Source organism: Zootoca vivipara, chromosome 9 (genome assembly GCF_965207765.1).
Source record: "Zootoca vivipara chromosome 9, rZooViv2.hap1.1, whole genome shotgun sequence".
Taxonomy (NCBI): domain Eukaryota; kingdom Metazoa; phylum Chordata; class Lepidosauria; order Squamata; family Lacertidae; genus Zootoca; species Zootoca vivipara.
The window spans coordinates 1,417,782-1,434,982 of record NC_142592.1 but is presented as its reverse complement, the minus strand read 5'-3'; the positions used below and the strand labels follow the sequence as shown (position 1 = coordinate 1,434,982).

At 42.7% G+C, this 17,201-nt stretch overlaps 1 protein-coding gene across 7 annotated transcripts in view; it reads right to left on the bottom strand.

Moving 5' to 3' along the window:
* Window positions 1–4,495: 4,495 nt before the first annotated feature.
* Window positions 4,496–17,201, bottom strand: part of FRMD4A (FERM domain containing 4A) — a 346,110-nt gene continuing 333,404 nt past the window's right edge. For all 7 annotated transcript variants that reach the window (XM_035127381.3, XM_035127379.3, XM_035127378.3 and 4 more), the window contains 3 exons: window positions 16,067–16,920; window positions 13,395–13,491; window positions 4,496–8,560 (listed from right to left, as the gene is read on the bottom strand). In XM_035127381.3, coding sequence (XP_034983272.1) covers window positions 8,458–8,560; window positions 13,395–13,491; window positions 16,067–16,920 — 1,054 coding nt within the window. In that variant the 3' untranslated portion in view covers window positions 4,496–8,457. The remainder of the gene's footprint in view (window positions 8,561–13,394; window positions 13,492–16,066; window positions 16,921–17,201) is intronic.

The window sequence follows — 17,201 nt, the reverse complement described above, 5'->3', positions numbered from 1 at the left end:
CATTCAGGAACTGTTGCCAGTTAACTGTTTGTTGGCAGGGGAAAAACACTCGGGGACTCAACCTGCTCAGTAAACTAACTTTTCCATCACGCAGGAATAAGTTGTAAAGATTTCCTTGTTACCAGCTACCGAAAAAAATGGAAGTTTGAATACTCCTGAAGAAGTTTATCATTATTTTTAATGCCATCATACGTGTGAATAGCACTTTATAGAACTGCAGTAAAATGACAGTTCTCTGCTCCCAGCATCTGACATTTGACACAAGGAGAGGCGAAAGAGAGATTGGGAGGGAAGGTGGAGGGGACTGTCAAGATGGTGAAGAATGCATCCTGTTTGGTTGCATGCTCTTAAACTGAGAGATGTAGAAACAAAAGCAAAATTATTGAACAATGAATAAAGCATCAACTAACTATACTTTCCAGACACATAGTTTTCAGCAAGAAACTAATCCATTTTAAGCGAAAATGTTCATTTTAACTAGAGATATGGATTGGAACATGATTATCCTTGGGGTTTCATGCTTCTCTGAATTTTGTGGTACCTCAAGGACTTCTGCTAGTGCAGCAGGGCTTTTGCAGCAGCCCTCGTCCCCTTGTGTACCGCACACCTCCCCCACATTGCCTCGGAGGGGAAGAAGGGCGCTCATTCCATCTGGTGAGTAGAAATGGTTGTACCGGAAGAATAATGGTAATAGCGTGGTGCTGAATTCAAATTTTTGTCTCCAAATTAGCAGAAATGTGTATTTTAAGATAAAATAAATTTCGGAAGGCATACATTGAGATAAAATATGTACAAGATGGGAGCAGCGAAAGAAAAAATGCTAAAGTAATTGTATTGGAGGGATTTCTATAAGTTAAGAGTTTGATATATAACACAGTAGAAAAGAGTTAGTTACAGGTGTAGGTAGCCGTGTTGGTCTGAGTCGAAGCAAAATAGAAAAAAAGAAAAAAATTCCTTCAGTAGCACCTTAAAGACCAACTAAGTTTTTATTTTGGTATGAGCTTTCGTGTGCATGCACACTTCTTCAGATACAGTAGAAAAGAGTGAATAAAAACACTGGAAGTGTGAGTGAAAAGTCAGTGCATGAAACAATGCAAGTATTTAATTTGAAGTCAATTTCGTAAAAAATAGGAAATTCAATAAAATTATATATAAAAGATAAAATAAGTATTTCCTGACAAAATGCTCTCTAAGTAGTATTTTGTGTTTATTAGCATTGCACAGACAAATGCAACAATGGAATGGATTTAAGAATGAATATGTGCAGGAATGGGGCAGACCAGACATAGACTGATCCATCCCATGAAGAAGGATAGTGCTGATTTGCCTAATGGTCCAGGTTGATAAGCACAGAGATTAGGTCTTTCAAAACAGATCTCTAAAGCAAGAGCAGGTTTATATGGAAGGAAATAGACCTTGAGTCAGTCAGGTTCAGCAGTTTGAGCTTAATTATACTTGTTCATTTTTACTGTGTAGGGATTGGCAGGTCATTTTCAGGACATAGGCTGGTATGAAAACATTGAGTAAATGTTTAGTGTTCAGCTTGCAGAAAAATATGAAAATGTAAGTTCTGAGGGTGCATTCAAGAGCACTTTTAATGCCTTTAATTTAATTCAGTGCCTGCCTTATTTGATGTGAGGGCTAACACATGAAATGTATACACCAGCTGTTCCTTGGCATCCATAATGTTCATGCAGATAACAATGCTAAACATGCTAATTGCAAATAGCTAAAGTATGCAGATTAGCCAAGATTCTCTGGTCCATGACGTTTCCATTACAGCTCTTAGGCTGAATGAATTTGTGACTGTTTACGGAACAGTATCCACATATGCCACTTTGCCTTCCAAGTGTGTGTCTTGCAGCTTAAATTCTTCAAATGTACATCAGTTTTGTTCAGAATAATGGTAGTAAGACTGTGCTTCCCATATTTCTGATAGTTCAGGCAACCTTTTCTTTAAAATGGAGACAAAACTTCACTCATTGCAGAAAACATTTATTTTTAATAATTAGGAGTAAAACTTGATTTCAGAGGAGCCCATTCCTTGTGTGCTGTGCACTGACCACGAATACAAGCATGACTCCCAAATGGCAGGAAGCATGCCCAGAACAGTAACTCATCCAGAGATGCAGGAAGCAGCCTCCTCTGAAGGTGTGCACCTCTGTTGTGCTTTCACTTGGAGAGACGTGGAACAATATTATTACATCTGATGCAAGAAGCGCAGTAACTTTCCTCCCTCTCCCCTTTCATAGAGGTTGATAGGAAAGACATGAGTCCACAACATTTAATCTTTCAGGGACACACCGGGCAGCCTCTCTTGTGTGGGTAGATACTTTGACCTCATAGGCACATAGGATTATTTGATAATGTCTTGGGACATCATGAATTACTGTGTGAGGGAGGGTTATTTAAGGCCACTTGAATACTTGAGATTCTATTGCTGAGTGTGGCTGGAAGATACAATGCAGGAGGTTCTTAATTTGTAAATATGTAGTTGCTTTGGTCTCTGAATATTGATAGTCCAGGTGCGCTATTCTCTTTCAGGATGGTTGAAACTGTCTTTGTAGTTCATTTGACAAACTTCTGGAAGTCTCCCTCAGCTCAATTCTTGCCATCCTCTGAAGTTGGCAGGGTTTTCATGGGGTTTGATCCTGTTGTATCATATGAACAATACAAGCTTCTGGCAGTTCAGGATATTTTCATCTTTAAGAAACTGAGTAAGCAGCAAATAAAACATTTGCATTTTTAAACAGGATTTTGATCTGTTTCTGTTCTGTTTAGTCACTAGGCACAGATTATAGGGTGATTGCTGCTGTGGCAGCTGCTTCTCATGGAAGACTGGAGGCTCTTTACTCCAGTATCTGTCTGGGAGGCCAGATAGAAAACTCTCAGAAGAATGTCTGTTCCTCCAGAACGTGGCAGTCGAGACTGGATTTCTTACAGGACTGTGGTAAAGTAAACGGGACTTTTGTTTCCAGAGTGTGATGATACCAAGTTTATGGGCTCATTCTCGCATTCCTGGGGGCACGGGGCGTGGGAAGGAGGGAATGGTGGGGTTACTTCACACAGAGGTTTAGCATCGCCTTTCCTGATAACTGGTGTATTGTCCTAGCTTTCTCAGTTTAAATATTTTATTTTAAAAGCTCTCATACTTTCAAAAGAATATAAAGAACAACAATGTCAGGAATGGCACGGGGCAGGGTTTTAAATGCGAATTAGGGAAGGGGACGGGTATCTTGTTCTAGAAAAGCCCTCCTGCAGTGTGTTGAGAGAAACTCCCTCTGACGATTTTTGCAAAGGGCCTTTTGAGATGCTGGTTGCTTGCTGAGGTCAGTAAGTGTTGAATTGGGTTGTTTTTTGCATGTTGGCACCATAAGCCTTTCCTCCATATTTGTTCAATTAATTGCCTTTAAATGGGAATAACTTTACTTTGAATCTTTAGAATGTGCTAGAAAAGCTTCAGTCACAGTAGGGCAAAGGTACACACATTCAGTGACAAATGTGGGATTCCCAACCTTGTTTGGTTTTTGGGTGGCATGGGATTGCGGGAAGAAAACTGCTGGCGGGAGGGGCTGTGCACACTTGCTGGCCACTGTTTCCTGTGCACACTTTTCCTCTGCAGGCTCTTTTCCTGCTGCTTGTTTCTACCTGGTTAGCAAGTGCATCTCAAATCCCGCCTCCATTGGGGTGGGGGACGTGCTGCCTCTGAAATGCTATAAATGTAGGGAGAGCTGAGCACCCCTTGTTATACCGGTACTTGGCTGCTGCTTCACCATGCAAAGAGCCAACACAATAGGTTGGGAATGCTGCATTTGGTGGCAAAGATGGTGTTCCAGCTAATGGTTCTTTTCAATAAATATATTGGAGATATATGCCCTTCTACACAAGGGACAACCTGGATAACCATCACTAGCTGATGAATACAAGAAAATTGTTCTTCAATTGAGCAGAAATGTTTTGAAGGATTTCGCTGGAATCTTGATAAATAAGACTTTAGGATGGGAGGGGGAGATAGTTTCATAAGCTAGAACCCTTCTCTCAAAGAGAGGTATCTTGCTTGGTAGTATTTTAGCTTTAGGCCCTATTTTTACCCTAAATTTAGTTACCCACCCTCTAGTGTACTTGCACATGGATATAAAAGAGTAAAAGTGGTTTGCACAAATGCTGACACTAATGTTTGAAGCCGCTGATGCAAGACAGAAGGCAGGGGCCTGGTTCTCACATCACTGGAAATCTCGGTGTATTGTGGCTTGTTAGACGATTGCAGCTTCATACATATAACAGCAAGTTAGCCTCTGGTTTGTTTCCACCATGCTTGGGGAGCGGGACTGGAACAACACACTGCTCATTCACAGAAACCATTTAATTTAAACTATTGTTTAATGTGTTGTGTGCACTGAGCCAGTAGGCACAACTAGGAGTGGGCACCACTAAATTAAGAGAAACTGCTCATAAAGTCACCATGGATACTGCAGAAAAAATTAGGGACACCAAATTTCATCTTCAAATTGCTTTAATAAGGAAGTGTTGACAACACTGTTTTTGCAAAATGTAAAGGTAACTATACAAATTCTTAATAGAAAAAGAATAAATTAAAAGCAGATTTTTTTACAAAAACTCTGCAACTTTTTCTACAACATAACATTTTTTTCCTTCCCCTTGATTACCGTTGCACAGTTTCAATAAAATCATTTTACATGCTCTACAGTCCATTTCAGAAGAGTTCTAATTTCCCCCCTTATTTTAAACTAGAGTCCATTTTGTATGTATGTGTGTATGTATGTAAAACTTTACATCTAGTTAACTAAGCAGTAACTGGTCATCTGATAGCACCTGATTGGGGTTTGCTATGTCCAAAACTAAAACTAATACTGGGGTGGGAAAACAAAACAAACCAAACTGGACCTCCCCCCCTCCCAACATTTTCAACACTCAACTGCATATAATATTATTTTAAAAATAAACCCTGCCAGGGTGGTGGTTTGTACATACGGACAAAAATGCAATATTGGATGAGGGACCTTTTCATGGATACAAAAGCAAAATTCAAGGGGATTATTAGTGGGGGTAGTCAAGTGCATGTATACAATAGCTATGGTTTACCCCCTCATATCATACTCAAAACATGTTAATCTCATGATTAACACTTTATGTACAGTTTTGTATAACTGAATTGAGTTAAACAGTAAAACCTGTTTTACTTAAATTCTGTCTTTACTACCAGACTGGCTCACAAGTGCCTTGACTGAAAAAACAAAAATGAAACACACCCTGCTCTCCCCTAACCAACATGACCTCCCTCCCACCCCCTTGAGAATGTTACTCTGCTTCTGAAAATTTGAGCCCATTCTCTATTGACCCAGGGCTGCCGGTATTGCTGCAAAATAACATGCCAGTTCTCATTAGGATGTAACAGACGGGAACTATTGCTCCATCAGGATCACATCCAAACAGCCTGCTAAAGGAAGGAGCCCCAGTCCATCTGCTTTCAGGTGTGACCATTGAAGCACTGAAGCAAACTAGTCACAAATAACTTTTTAGCTCGACTGGGTGACACTGATTTCTGTTACTGTTGGTATGTTTACTAAGGTGATTTTGGCAAGCATTCCGATTCACTTTTCAGATACAAATTAAAACAAATCAAGTTGTTTAGGTGGAGCCTGGACTAGTGAGTTTAATCAGTAATCTACCAGTTTTACCTGTCATGGCTTCTGCTAAAGAATTTACAGGAAGTGTAATTTAATGAAGGGGCTGCAAATTCTGTTAGCAGTCCTTTCGTATGCTGGAAACTATAGTTCTCCACAGTGAGGGAATGAATGTTAAACCAGTTTAAGTCCATATACTACATATACCGTAAGACGGCCCCTATTTTGGGGGACTCAGGTTCAAGAAAATTGGGGGGGGGAGATGTATCCGTGTATAAGACACCCACTAATTTTTGACACTATTTTTTCTTATACATGGAAAAATATGGTACTTAAGTTGAAAAGGTTGGTTGTCTTGGTTTGTGAAGCCACGTGCTGGATGTTGCCAGCAGAGGGCACTGCTACACACAGAGACACACAAAGAGGGGCAGTGTGTAGGAGAGAAGAAACATTAACTTTGGAGAATTTCCTTGGTAAAACGTTAAGAAGAAGCCATTTAAGTTGCATGTTGTCATCATAGTTTATTATTTTGCTGATACTTCATTTTTAAGAGAGACTAAATCAATACATTTTCCAATCTTATTTTAAGATGAGATGTTTAAAAGCAACATTGGCTGCAAACCTGTACTGTACTTGTTAAGGGGCTTGGATTCTACTGACTTCAGTGTTGCTTAAGCCTAACTTGGTGACAGACTGCGGTTATTGCCTCAAATGAAATGTCATTTGTTCTGTTCGTCACAATGGCATAAGGGCTTAAGATGTGGATGTTTACTTAATGCCTTCTTGATGAATATGAAATAGAAATAAGACAACCTGTTCTTGTGCAGACCCTTACTGAGTCTTAACCATAGGGCTGCGCGATACATTAATATGGCTCGGAAGTCCATATTTTGATACTGGCTTCATAATTTTTGACCTGGCAATATATCACAAATCATGACATGTGTGTCTGTGTGTGCGCTATGCAAATATCACAATGCAAGAAAAACCATGAAGCCCGCCAGTGCCTCCATCCTTATTGCGTAATAATTGGTATATTGCAATGTTTAGCTGATGATATATCAGATTTTGCCCAGCCCTACTTCACAGTGGAAAATCTTCCACCATTCCTTCTGGGAAGAGCAGTAGTTTTTTTGTTCCATTTGGGAGAATCTAGGTTTCTTGTGTTCCTGGTGTTTGTGGCATCTGATTATTTCTTGGAACAGAAGGTTTCTTTTTTTATTCAACAAAATTGGCCTTTAGGGCTTTTCTTTTTAGAGCCTCTCTTCAGTTTGTCAGCGGCATGCACACAAACATAACATTTGGGGAAGGGGGCAAGACACTTGGCCGTTGGGTGGCACGACAGCAGCATCACACCACAGTGAAGACCTGGTGTGCCTGCTCCCATATCCATTGAGATCAGGGGTTGAGCAACTGGTGGCACCAGAAAAGGGCATTCTGATCCTCACTGTTGTCCATCCAGGGGCAAAATACTACTGGCATTGGGACTTGGGAGGTGGTCTATGGGCTTGGGAGGGTTGTTGTGATCCCTGCTTCTTCCTGGCCATTCCTTCTCCCTGGTGGTCCTCCAGCAAACTAGCTGTTGACCAGAGACCTATAAATTTGTGCATTAGTTCATTATAAAAGTACTGAGGCCTTGTGAAGTGTGATGGCTTTCTAGAAGTGTATAAAAAAGCATTGCTCAAGTGTACATGTAAACTTGTAGTTTCCTCTCTTTTGGTATTGGCAGACAACCATACTTTGTGTCAAAAGGTTTTGTAAGCTCTTCATGATTCACCTTAGGAAAACAACCTAAACTGCTCGTAAACAAATAAAAACTGCCAAGCACTCCTCTTTAAAGGCATAGTTTACTTCCCTGACCAGTCAGTAAGCCCTTCCCCACACAAGTATTACTGCATTTTGCTGTCAAGCTTACATGGTGTGCGTTTCCTTAATGTGAGACATTTTCTATGCAAATTGATTTTAAACAAAACAACGCTTTTTGGCATTTTACTTCACAACTGATCATAGAAATCCTTTGAAAAATGTATTGGTTGTTTTACTTGCAACTAATCACAGGAACGTTAAAAATAAGCAATTCCTTGCCCTTGGGTGCCATCTTGTTCATCTTTTCAGTTTTCTCAGATGATATCTGCCCAGGTTGTGTGGGATGCGTATCACCATAGAAGAGTGGGGCTTAGAGCATCAAGATGGAGAAGATGGAGACCAAGTTACAGAATAGTACGGTAGTGTTACTGTTTCTGGGGAAAATGGATACTTTTAAATGCATCATAATACAGCTACTGAAATCTTTGGCAGCACAGAACAGTTGCAGTACAGTATTCTGGCTCAGCTCTGAAATGATAGGATCATTCTCCATTCCCTAGAGTCTTTTTCTGCAATGAAAAGGCTATTTCATGATAGCTGTCACATTAGCGTTAACTAGTACTTGACTTTGACTTTAGAGTTCTAATCATATATGTTAGAACAGTTGTACATATCAAAGAAAGAGGCTTACGGTATGTAACCTTGAATGGTTTGAATTGGCTGCCTGTGGTGTTCTTGACATTCAAGTTATTTGTAGATTTGCCCTCTGCTCTGGGGTGATCTCTGTGAGGCACATGGCAGTTTGAAGTAACCAGGACTGGTGGAATTTGTTTTCTGCTACTGGCTGCGGATGGATCTGTTTTTCTAATATCATCTTCAGTTGCCTTATGCAAAAAGTGCTTTGACTTGAAGCTGGTGTCAGGCGCCAGTGTAAGGCAAATGAGAGGCCGTGAGGTGATTTTTCAGAATGGCATTGATGCGTTTGAACAGCTGAGGTCAAGGGGATTCACACGAGAGTTCCAGGCTTGGCTTTCTCCTGTCCGTACCACTGGACATCAGCTAGTTCTGGATAGAGGGGAGAATCCAAGTAACAGCTATCATTGTAGCTCCTGTAGAGAGAAGGGATAGAAACTCACATTAGCACATTGGGTAGAGGCAGTAGGACTACAACCTCAGAGACTAGAGCAATGGAGGTTGAAGAAGTGGAGAAAACACACTCTTGGTAACTTTCATGTGCATTTGCTGCTGTAAGATGAGTGGGGAAACTTAAGGGCTGCAGGCCAAATGAGGCCATCAGAACTCTTCCCCAACTTATTTGCCCAGCTAGAATGCCTCTTGTTTATGCCTCTTGATTGCCTGGATGGAGGAGAGAGAGAGGTGTATGAATGTGTAGAAACTAGGTTGCTTGGATAGAGGACACAGAGAACCATACAATTATAGAATGGTAGAGTTGGAAGGGACCACAAGGGTCATCTATTTCAAACTCCTGCAGTGCAGGAATGTCTCAGCTAAAGCATACATGACAGGTGGCCACCCACCCTCTGCATAAGGACCTCCGAGGAAGGAGAGCTCTTACTGTCAGGAGTTCTTCCTGATGGTTAGTTTGAATCTCCTTTCTTGCAACTTGAAGCCATACTTTCAGGTCCTAGCCCCTGCAGGAGGAGAGAGCAAGCTTCCTCCGTGTGACAGCCCTTGGGATATCTGAAGATGGCAATCATCTTCAGTCTCCTCTTTTCTAGGCTAAACATACCCAGCTCCCTCAACCACTCATCCTCAGGCTTGGTTTCCACACCCCTGATCATGTGGGTTGTTCTCCTCTGCACACGTTCCAGCTTCTCAACATCCTTCTTGAACTGTGGTGCCCAGAGCTGGACACCAAGAAATATAGAAACCTCTGACTTCTTCTGCACAAAGGTAAGAGTCACCTGCTGCCCCACTCACTTTTGCTTCTGGCCCTGCACACCACTGTCACGGGACCCTTGAAAGGCCTCCCAGAAAGGCATGTTCCCCACCCCGCCTCCTGTGAAATCTTTCCCGGGGTAATCCTGTGACAATATATTGGTGTCTAAAGCTAACCGTGCACCATGACATCAATTTTGCCACAAACCCTATTTGATTTGTGTGTTTTTGAAAGTTAAAGTACATCATAAAGTACACACAGCAATAGTAACTATCAGAGGAATGGGAACTTCCATTCATGGAGCAAACATCTTATCTACCAGTATTTGAAGGGAAGGGCATGCCCAGATGAAGGAAGGAAGGAAGGAAGGAACGAATGAACAGGAGTGGACAGATACATGCAAGGTGGCACACAAGCATTCAGAGATGGGAGCACGCATAAATCAGTGTCTTGTAATTGCTGTTATGGTTTGGCCCCCTCTTGTGAGCTATTGCGCTATTCCCCAGCTCAGCTCATGAGATTAGACGCCTCCCACTGTCCCAAGAAGAAGTATAGGCTTTAAACAACAACCTGGCCTACTGAAGCTGCTCTCACCTGCACTCCATGCTGGGAAAAGGTTTTATCTAATAAATGTCCATGTATCAGTCTTCTTGGAAAGGTACACTGTCAAAGTGGGGGAATGACAAACCTAGGGTAACCGCATTACTGGTTCAGGTAGTGTTTGTCTGACGCAGTCAAAATAAATAAAAAAATTGTCCAGTAGCAGCTTAGAGACCAACTAAGTTTGTTCTGGGTATAAGCTTTCGTGTGCATGCACACTTCTTCAGATATGCACGTGAAAGCTTATACCCAGAACAAACTTAGTTGGTCTCTAAGCTGCTACTGGACAATTTTTTAAATTTTTCTCATTGCTGGTGGCAAATCTGACACCAAACACCAGCAACTGCATGTGATTTATTCAGGGAAGATGTTACTTTAAGTTAGCAAATATAAATAAATACTTGTGACTGTACAGGGGCACTTTTTGTCACTAGTGGTTTTATACACATTTAGACATGGGTCTAACTGTTAGAACCTGTATTTTTCTGCATTTTACTTCTCTCAGACTTCCCTGCTTACCATTTCCCACTCCCAACAATGTGCATAAAAATTGCAGTATGTAGTAATCCATTGCAACAAGTATTTAGATTAGAATTCACCAGCCTGGTGTCCTGGCACATGTGCTGCCTAAGGCTGGCGAGAGCTAAAGTCCAAAACATCTGGAGGGCAACAAGTTGGCGAAGGCTGCTTCAGATAGACTTTGTTGGTTAACCTAATGGAAACTCAACAGAATGAAGTCCTATGGTCAATAATCCGTTAACTTGGCAGCTTCTAGAAAGTACTTAATTGTGCCTTTTCTAAGACAGTTTTAAAATAATAATAATAATAATAATAATAATAATAATAATAATAATAATAATAATAATGATATTGATGACATGAAACCTTGTTTAACACCATCTGTAGTGGGTCATATTTGGGGGTTATTAATTGAAAAATGGCACTGTGGTGGTTTACAAGCCTCTCCTTGTCTGTGACAGGCAGATTATTCCCCACAACACAGTAAATGTAGGCATAAAAGACTCTCTCATTTAAAGACAGCACCTATCTGCAACTTGGAATCATGCATATCTCATATATTGGGTCTAATGGATGCAAATAACTAGCCAGTAATGAATTCATGTGCACTGGTGCATGCTGTCATGAAGAGTTGGACACAATTAAACAAAAACAAACAAACAAACAAACAAAATGAATTCACATTCCCATAAAACTAGCACAGGGTGCTTTTACAAGAAGACAAAATCCACAGGGAAACCAAAGGTGGAGGGGCAGAGGCATGGAGCGGGGGGGGGGGGTCCAACATAGAAAACATCCCCTCACTATACCTCTATTCATCAGTACTCTGTTGAGTTGGAGACTGAGACTCATCCATAGTGGGTGAGTTGTCTGTAGCGTCTCTGAGCAAAGGACAGGCAAAAGAGAAAGAGGAAAGATGAGATGTTAAAGAAAAACAGTGACACAAAACACTTGTTAAGAGCTTATTAATCCAGCCAGAAACAGGTTGGTGAATCATCTTTGAAGACAAAAAGAAGTTAGTAACGTAGGGAGAATGCGAAGGAGAATTTTAAGCACTTTGATTTGTGTGCGAAGGATAAGGGGAAGGGGCGTGGAAAAAGAAAGTAATTGGGAGTTTTTTTTTTGCTGGGCAAGGCAACACAATTCCCACAGTGACAAAAGGAGCTTGCCTCTAAAAAGCATACAGTTGTTACCATGTTTTAATGTATCCAGGTATGCAAGTTGGTGCATGACTTGTTTTCTTTAAGTACTAACAATACCCAGCATTTATAAAGCAAATCCCATCTGTTCAAAGCACTTCACGCAGCCTTATTATCCCCCTATTGCTTCCCATGCAATAATAAAACGGAGCCACTGATTCTGCTCAAAGCCAGCATTTGAACCACAGACCAACACAGCTCATACTTTTAGGCACTCCACCAACTCTGGACTATTTTTGGTAGTAGAACATTTGAGAGACAAAATTTATGCAAGAATATAATAATAATACAGTGGTACCTTGGTTTAAGAACAGTTTATGAACAACTTGGATTAAGAACGCTGCAAACCCGGAAGTAGGTGTTTTGGTTTGTGAACTTTGCCTTGGAATAAGAACATGCTTCGCTTCCTGCTGAGTGTGTACCATTTGTAAGTTGAGTCCCCCGCTGCTATGGGAAAGCACGCCTTGGTTTAAGAACGCTTTGGTTTAAGAACGGACTTCCGGAATGGATTAAGTTCATAAACCAAGGTACCACTGTAATATTAATCCTATATGCCCACCCAACTGGGCCGCCCCAGGCACTCTGGGCAGCTTCCATTTAGTCTGTCACACTTGTATCCTGCCCTTTGTCTAAGAATCATTTGCAGCGTTCAGGTATCCAAGAGAAGGTGGGAGGGCTCAGACTGTGTAGGGGGAAGGAGTGCTCCCGCTCTGCCAAATGTCTTTTATGGTCTGCAGAGATTCTAACGGAGCTGAATGTGGTTGGAAGGTCTTTGTGGTCAACGTGTGAAAGGTTGGAGGAGGGTTGGGGCTTGTGCACAAGCTGCTGTAGTTTAAACTCTCACACTTAAAAATGTCTGAAAAGGCTATAGAGTGTGGCTTGCAAACATGGTAACATCCAGATGTTGGACTTGCAACTCCCATCAGCCCCAGCCAACATAAACAATAATCAGGGTTGATGGGAGTTGTAGTCCAACAAATATCTGGAGGGGGCACACAGTTGGCTGCCCTTGCTTCAGAGTGCCATACATGCACCTTATCCCATTTTGCCCTTATCACAACTCTGTGAGGCAGGTTGGGCTAAGAGATGGTGACTTGCTTAGTGTTGTCTTGGGATGGGCTTGGCTGAGCAGGACTTCAAACCCTCATCCAAGTTCAGTGTTCTGCCACACTGGATATTATCTATTGGTTTTCTTCCTGAGACGCAGGAGAGAGCAGTTCTGTCCAGTGGGAAATGGCCAGCTAACCTAACTCCGAAATAACACTTTGGAACATCCGACATGTATAGAGTGCAGGGCATTTGCCATTGTGTTTCTGGAATGGCCTTCGCCAGCTGCCTCAAATATTGCCATTCATTTAAAACAAAAAGCTAAATTCCACTTTGTTTGATTGAATTTGAACTCCTTCCAAATGTGCACACACTGTGGATTTCTACAAAATGAAACTTGTGGAAACAGGTCCAGACCACGGGAATTTGACTGGGAGCTTTCTGTTGACTCATCCCCCCCTTTACAACTAAATGAAGACATCTGCACGGGTAATAAAGACAAGCAGGGTATATGGCAACATAGAACAAGTGGCCTGCACTAGAGCTCCAATCCCACTGGACTTACTTGATAGTAGATATGCGTCTGGTTGTGCCGTATGTGTGGCTTGACTAGCATCTAGGGAAGATGGGTCAGAAACGGAAAGCATTGCAAGAGTGCCCACCTGTGCCCATACTCACCCTGTCTGCCAGGCCAGGATGTGATGTGGGCTGCTTGGTGGTGTAGCCACTAGCTCACTAGATGGTGTGGAACTCCTCTGACTGTGAGGTAAGGCAGCTGGAAAGAAACAGAGATAGATAGATAGATAAACATACACACACATGTAAATATAGTTGGGGGGACTGGAATACAATGATGCTGCTATGTCTGTGCAACAGTAACTCATGGAATGGAGATGAAACATGGCATATTATTTAGTATAAAATCATAAGTGCAAGTTAATTATTTCAGCAGCCCAGCTGCCCATGCCATGACTTACAACATCTCCAGCCTCTCCTTTTCGCTCCCCCCCCAGCCCCCACCCTTCGTGCAGTTTCAAAAGGTGGTCTGCGTTGAGTTATCTCTGTGTGACAAGGACTGACAACATCCCTCGTCTCCCTTCAACCTCAGGGAGATGAGAGACCATCTCAAATGGCAACAGGAGTTTTGCTGCAGGGGGCCAGCTCTATTGCTCCTGCTACCATTGCAACTCAACCCCATTGAGCACCAGCCACTGGACCCAATTGGACATTGGCGATGTTAGTAACAACTGCAGAACCTTGAGAGACAAAAAGTTTTATGAAGTAGTACCTTCAGGGCAAACTCTTAACATACACTTCATATTTTAGCTGCCTTAAGTTAATTAAAGAAGGAAAACATTTACATTTTATTTCTGAAAATACTTTTAACACTTCATAAATTTATGCATTTCACTGAAAGATTAAATAACTTGGTGAAGTCCTTGGTGAACAAGTCCCAAATATAAGCCACACTTCCCCCCACCCCCAAATTGCGGAACAACCCGCCTGCGTCTCCCAAGCCTCTCCTGGTGCCAGCTTGGGGAGGTAGTGCTGGGGGGCATGCACAGAGCACTTGGAACCGAGCGCCGGCTGCCTCCCCTCCCCGTTCAGGGCAGTAGAGCCGGGAGGTGAGCCACACCCACAAATAAGCCATGAATTTTAAAGGTGCGGCTTATTTGCACGTACGTCTTATATTCCGGCCAATGTTTCAATTCCTGATTTATTTTGATTGCCAAATTGTATAAAGGTTGGAGTGAGTTGGTAAAAACATGGAAAGAACTTCTGAATAATTTGGGGAATTACCTTGCCTCCCTTCCAACTTTTAATTTGCCCTGTTGAGTAATAACAATTCTAAAAATAAAAGCTATGCAAGTGGCCTTTTACAAGTACAGCTAATGTGGATTTTAATACTAATATAAACATTCTTCATGATTTTGCTTGTACTGGGAGAAAAGCCATCCTTGTTGCTGATTTTTTAAAAAGTTGTGTGGTGCCAGGATTTCATTGTTTATGAGCTCATTTGAAGAATGGAAATTATTATTATTATTATTATTAATTTATACCCCACCCATTCTGGCCAGGTTTCCCCAGTCACTCTGGGCAGCTTCCAACAAAATATTAAAATACAATAGTCTGTCAAACATTAAAAGCTTCCCTAAACAGGGCTGCCTTCAGATATATTCTAAAAGTCTGGTAGTTGTTTATTTCTTTGACATCTGGTGGGAGGGCGTTTCACAGGGCGGGTGCCACTACTGAGAAGGCCCTCTGCCTGGTTCCCTGTAACTTGGCTTCTCGTAGTGAGCGAACCGCCAGAAGGCCCTCAGCGCTGGACCTCAGTGCCTGGGCAGAAAGATGGGGGTGGAGACGCTCCTTCGGGAATCATTTATTAGAAGAGCATTCTCATCATAATTTGGTACTGAAATCCATTTGTCTTCAATTTTAAATAATAATGCTTTGCATTTATATAGTGCTTTAGAGTGCTCCAAGGGTTTCACATGCTGTATTTTGATTAACCTATGCAACATAGCTTCATATTGTGAGGAGTGGGAGGGCTGGGGCTGCGAGAGAAAAGCTCAGCTGAGACCAGTGAGTGAGTCAGTGGCAAAAGCAAGATTTTGAACAGGGGAGCATCACAGCCATGACTACTTGTGAAGAAGCAGCACTGATTTCAGTGGGGCTTACTCCCGGGTCAACGAGGGTAAGATTGCACCTTTAGTTACACCAGTTGCACCAGTTTTAGATTTCAGTAGCAACAGTCGTGTACTTTTTTCATCACCGTTTAAGAACTCATGTGGACTGTCCTCTTGATTCACCCTGTTTCCCAAAACAAGCAAATAACAAACAGAACTCCTACCTTTATTGCTAAAATGTTTGACCTAACATGCCCCTTCCTCCCCCATCGGCATTCACAGATAGTGAAAAGCACATATTGTATAGCTGTGCCAGTGTTTACCAAATTGCTGATTGCTGGGGTCCTGCTTTTTCTCCTGGATTACAACTGATGACACACTTTACACCTGCATTTGAAAAGTTTGGAGTCTCAGAGCGCAAGAAATACCCGCCCTCAGGAGAGTCCCTGTGTTTCTGCCTGTGTTACTGAAGTGTAGCTCCTGCTTAGAAAGCAGCAAGCTCAATACAGTGACTCATGCAGAGATCCACGAATACCCTCCGATAGTGAGGAATTTGGCTGCGTCTTTGTTTTAGGAGTCATTTGTGACGGATGCAGACCTAGGGCTGATCAGAAGGACACACCACCGGAGCAGTGAGGTGTGGGGGTGGTTTGCTTATGTTGTACATGTGGAACCCCCAGGAATGACTCTTGTATATATATGGGTGCAAATCGTCTTCCTCACCTGATGTTGCTTTGCACATCTGAGGCATCCTTGATACCCTGCTGTGCGCCACAAAGGTGCTTTGAGAGGAGGTGCTGTACTGGGAGCTGCTATCCGATGAAGTGGAGCTAGTGTGCGACAAGCGGCTGTGGTCTTTGTGGGAGGACCGGTGGTACCACAGCCTCAGCTCATCTGACACCATCGTCCTTCCCGACCCCTTCTCGTGACCCTCTCTGCCCAAAGATGGAGTCCTGATGATCTGAGAACGGGAGGGGGTCAGCCTTACGGAGTCCCCTTCCTCCCCATGCCAGTTCTCTTTAAACATTCCCCCCGCCGTGTAGGAGTTAGATGTTTTAAACTGTGCTTTCACGCTGTAGTGTCCCTCCTGGTCATTCTCCAGGCTGCGCACAACCACCGGCGTGGAGCTCCCTTCGATGTAGAGGGGGTACTCTTTGATCCTGTACTGGGAGGACGGCTGGCTCTGGCTGTGCAGGTAGACTCCGTGGTGGCCAGTCCCATTCCTGGCAGCCAGGTTGGGCATGCTCCCTGAATTGGAGGAGGACAGGTTCCCTGTTGACTTGTGCCTCTGCCTCTGCCGTTCCCGGGCTTTGGAGGGGGAATCCTCAGCCAGGGTGGAATAGTTGGCATTCATCTGAGCAGGGTAGTAGTGCTCAGAGCTGGAATGGCTGGTGCAGGAGGAGCAGTCGTCCATTGGGTCGGAGCCATTGCTGCTGCGAGTCCGAGGGGTGTAGAAATCAGGGCTCCCCGTCTCATTTTCTGACCCAACGAGCTTCCCTTGGGACTCTAAACTGGAGCTTCTGTGTCTAAAGTGCTGTGCTAAACTATGTAGCCTAGTAGGGCTGATGTCCACAGACCTGCAAGCACAGTAAAAAGGTTGTAATTATAAACTGCTCCAGTAGTTTTGCCTACAGTTGTGGTGTGGAATGAGTACACTTGTGGCAAAGGAAGGCTAACAGAAATAGAACAGTTATAGGTAGGTAGCCGGGTTGGTCTGACGTAGTCAAAACAAAATGAAAAAAAATCCTTCCAGCAGCACCTTGGAGATCAACTAAGTTTGTTATTGGTATGAGCTTTTGTGTGCATGCACACTTCTTCAGATACACAGTGTCTTCAGATACACAGAACACACAGCATG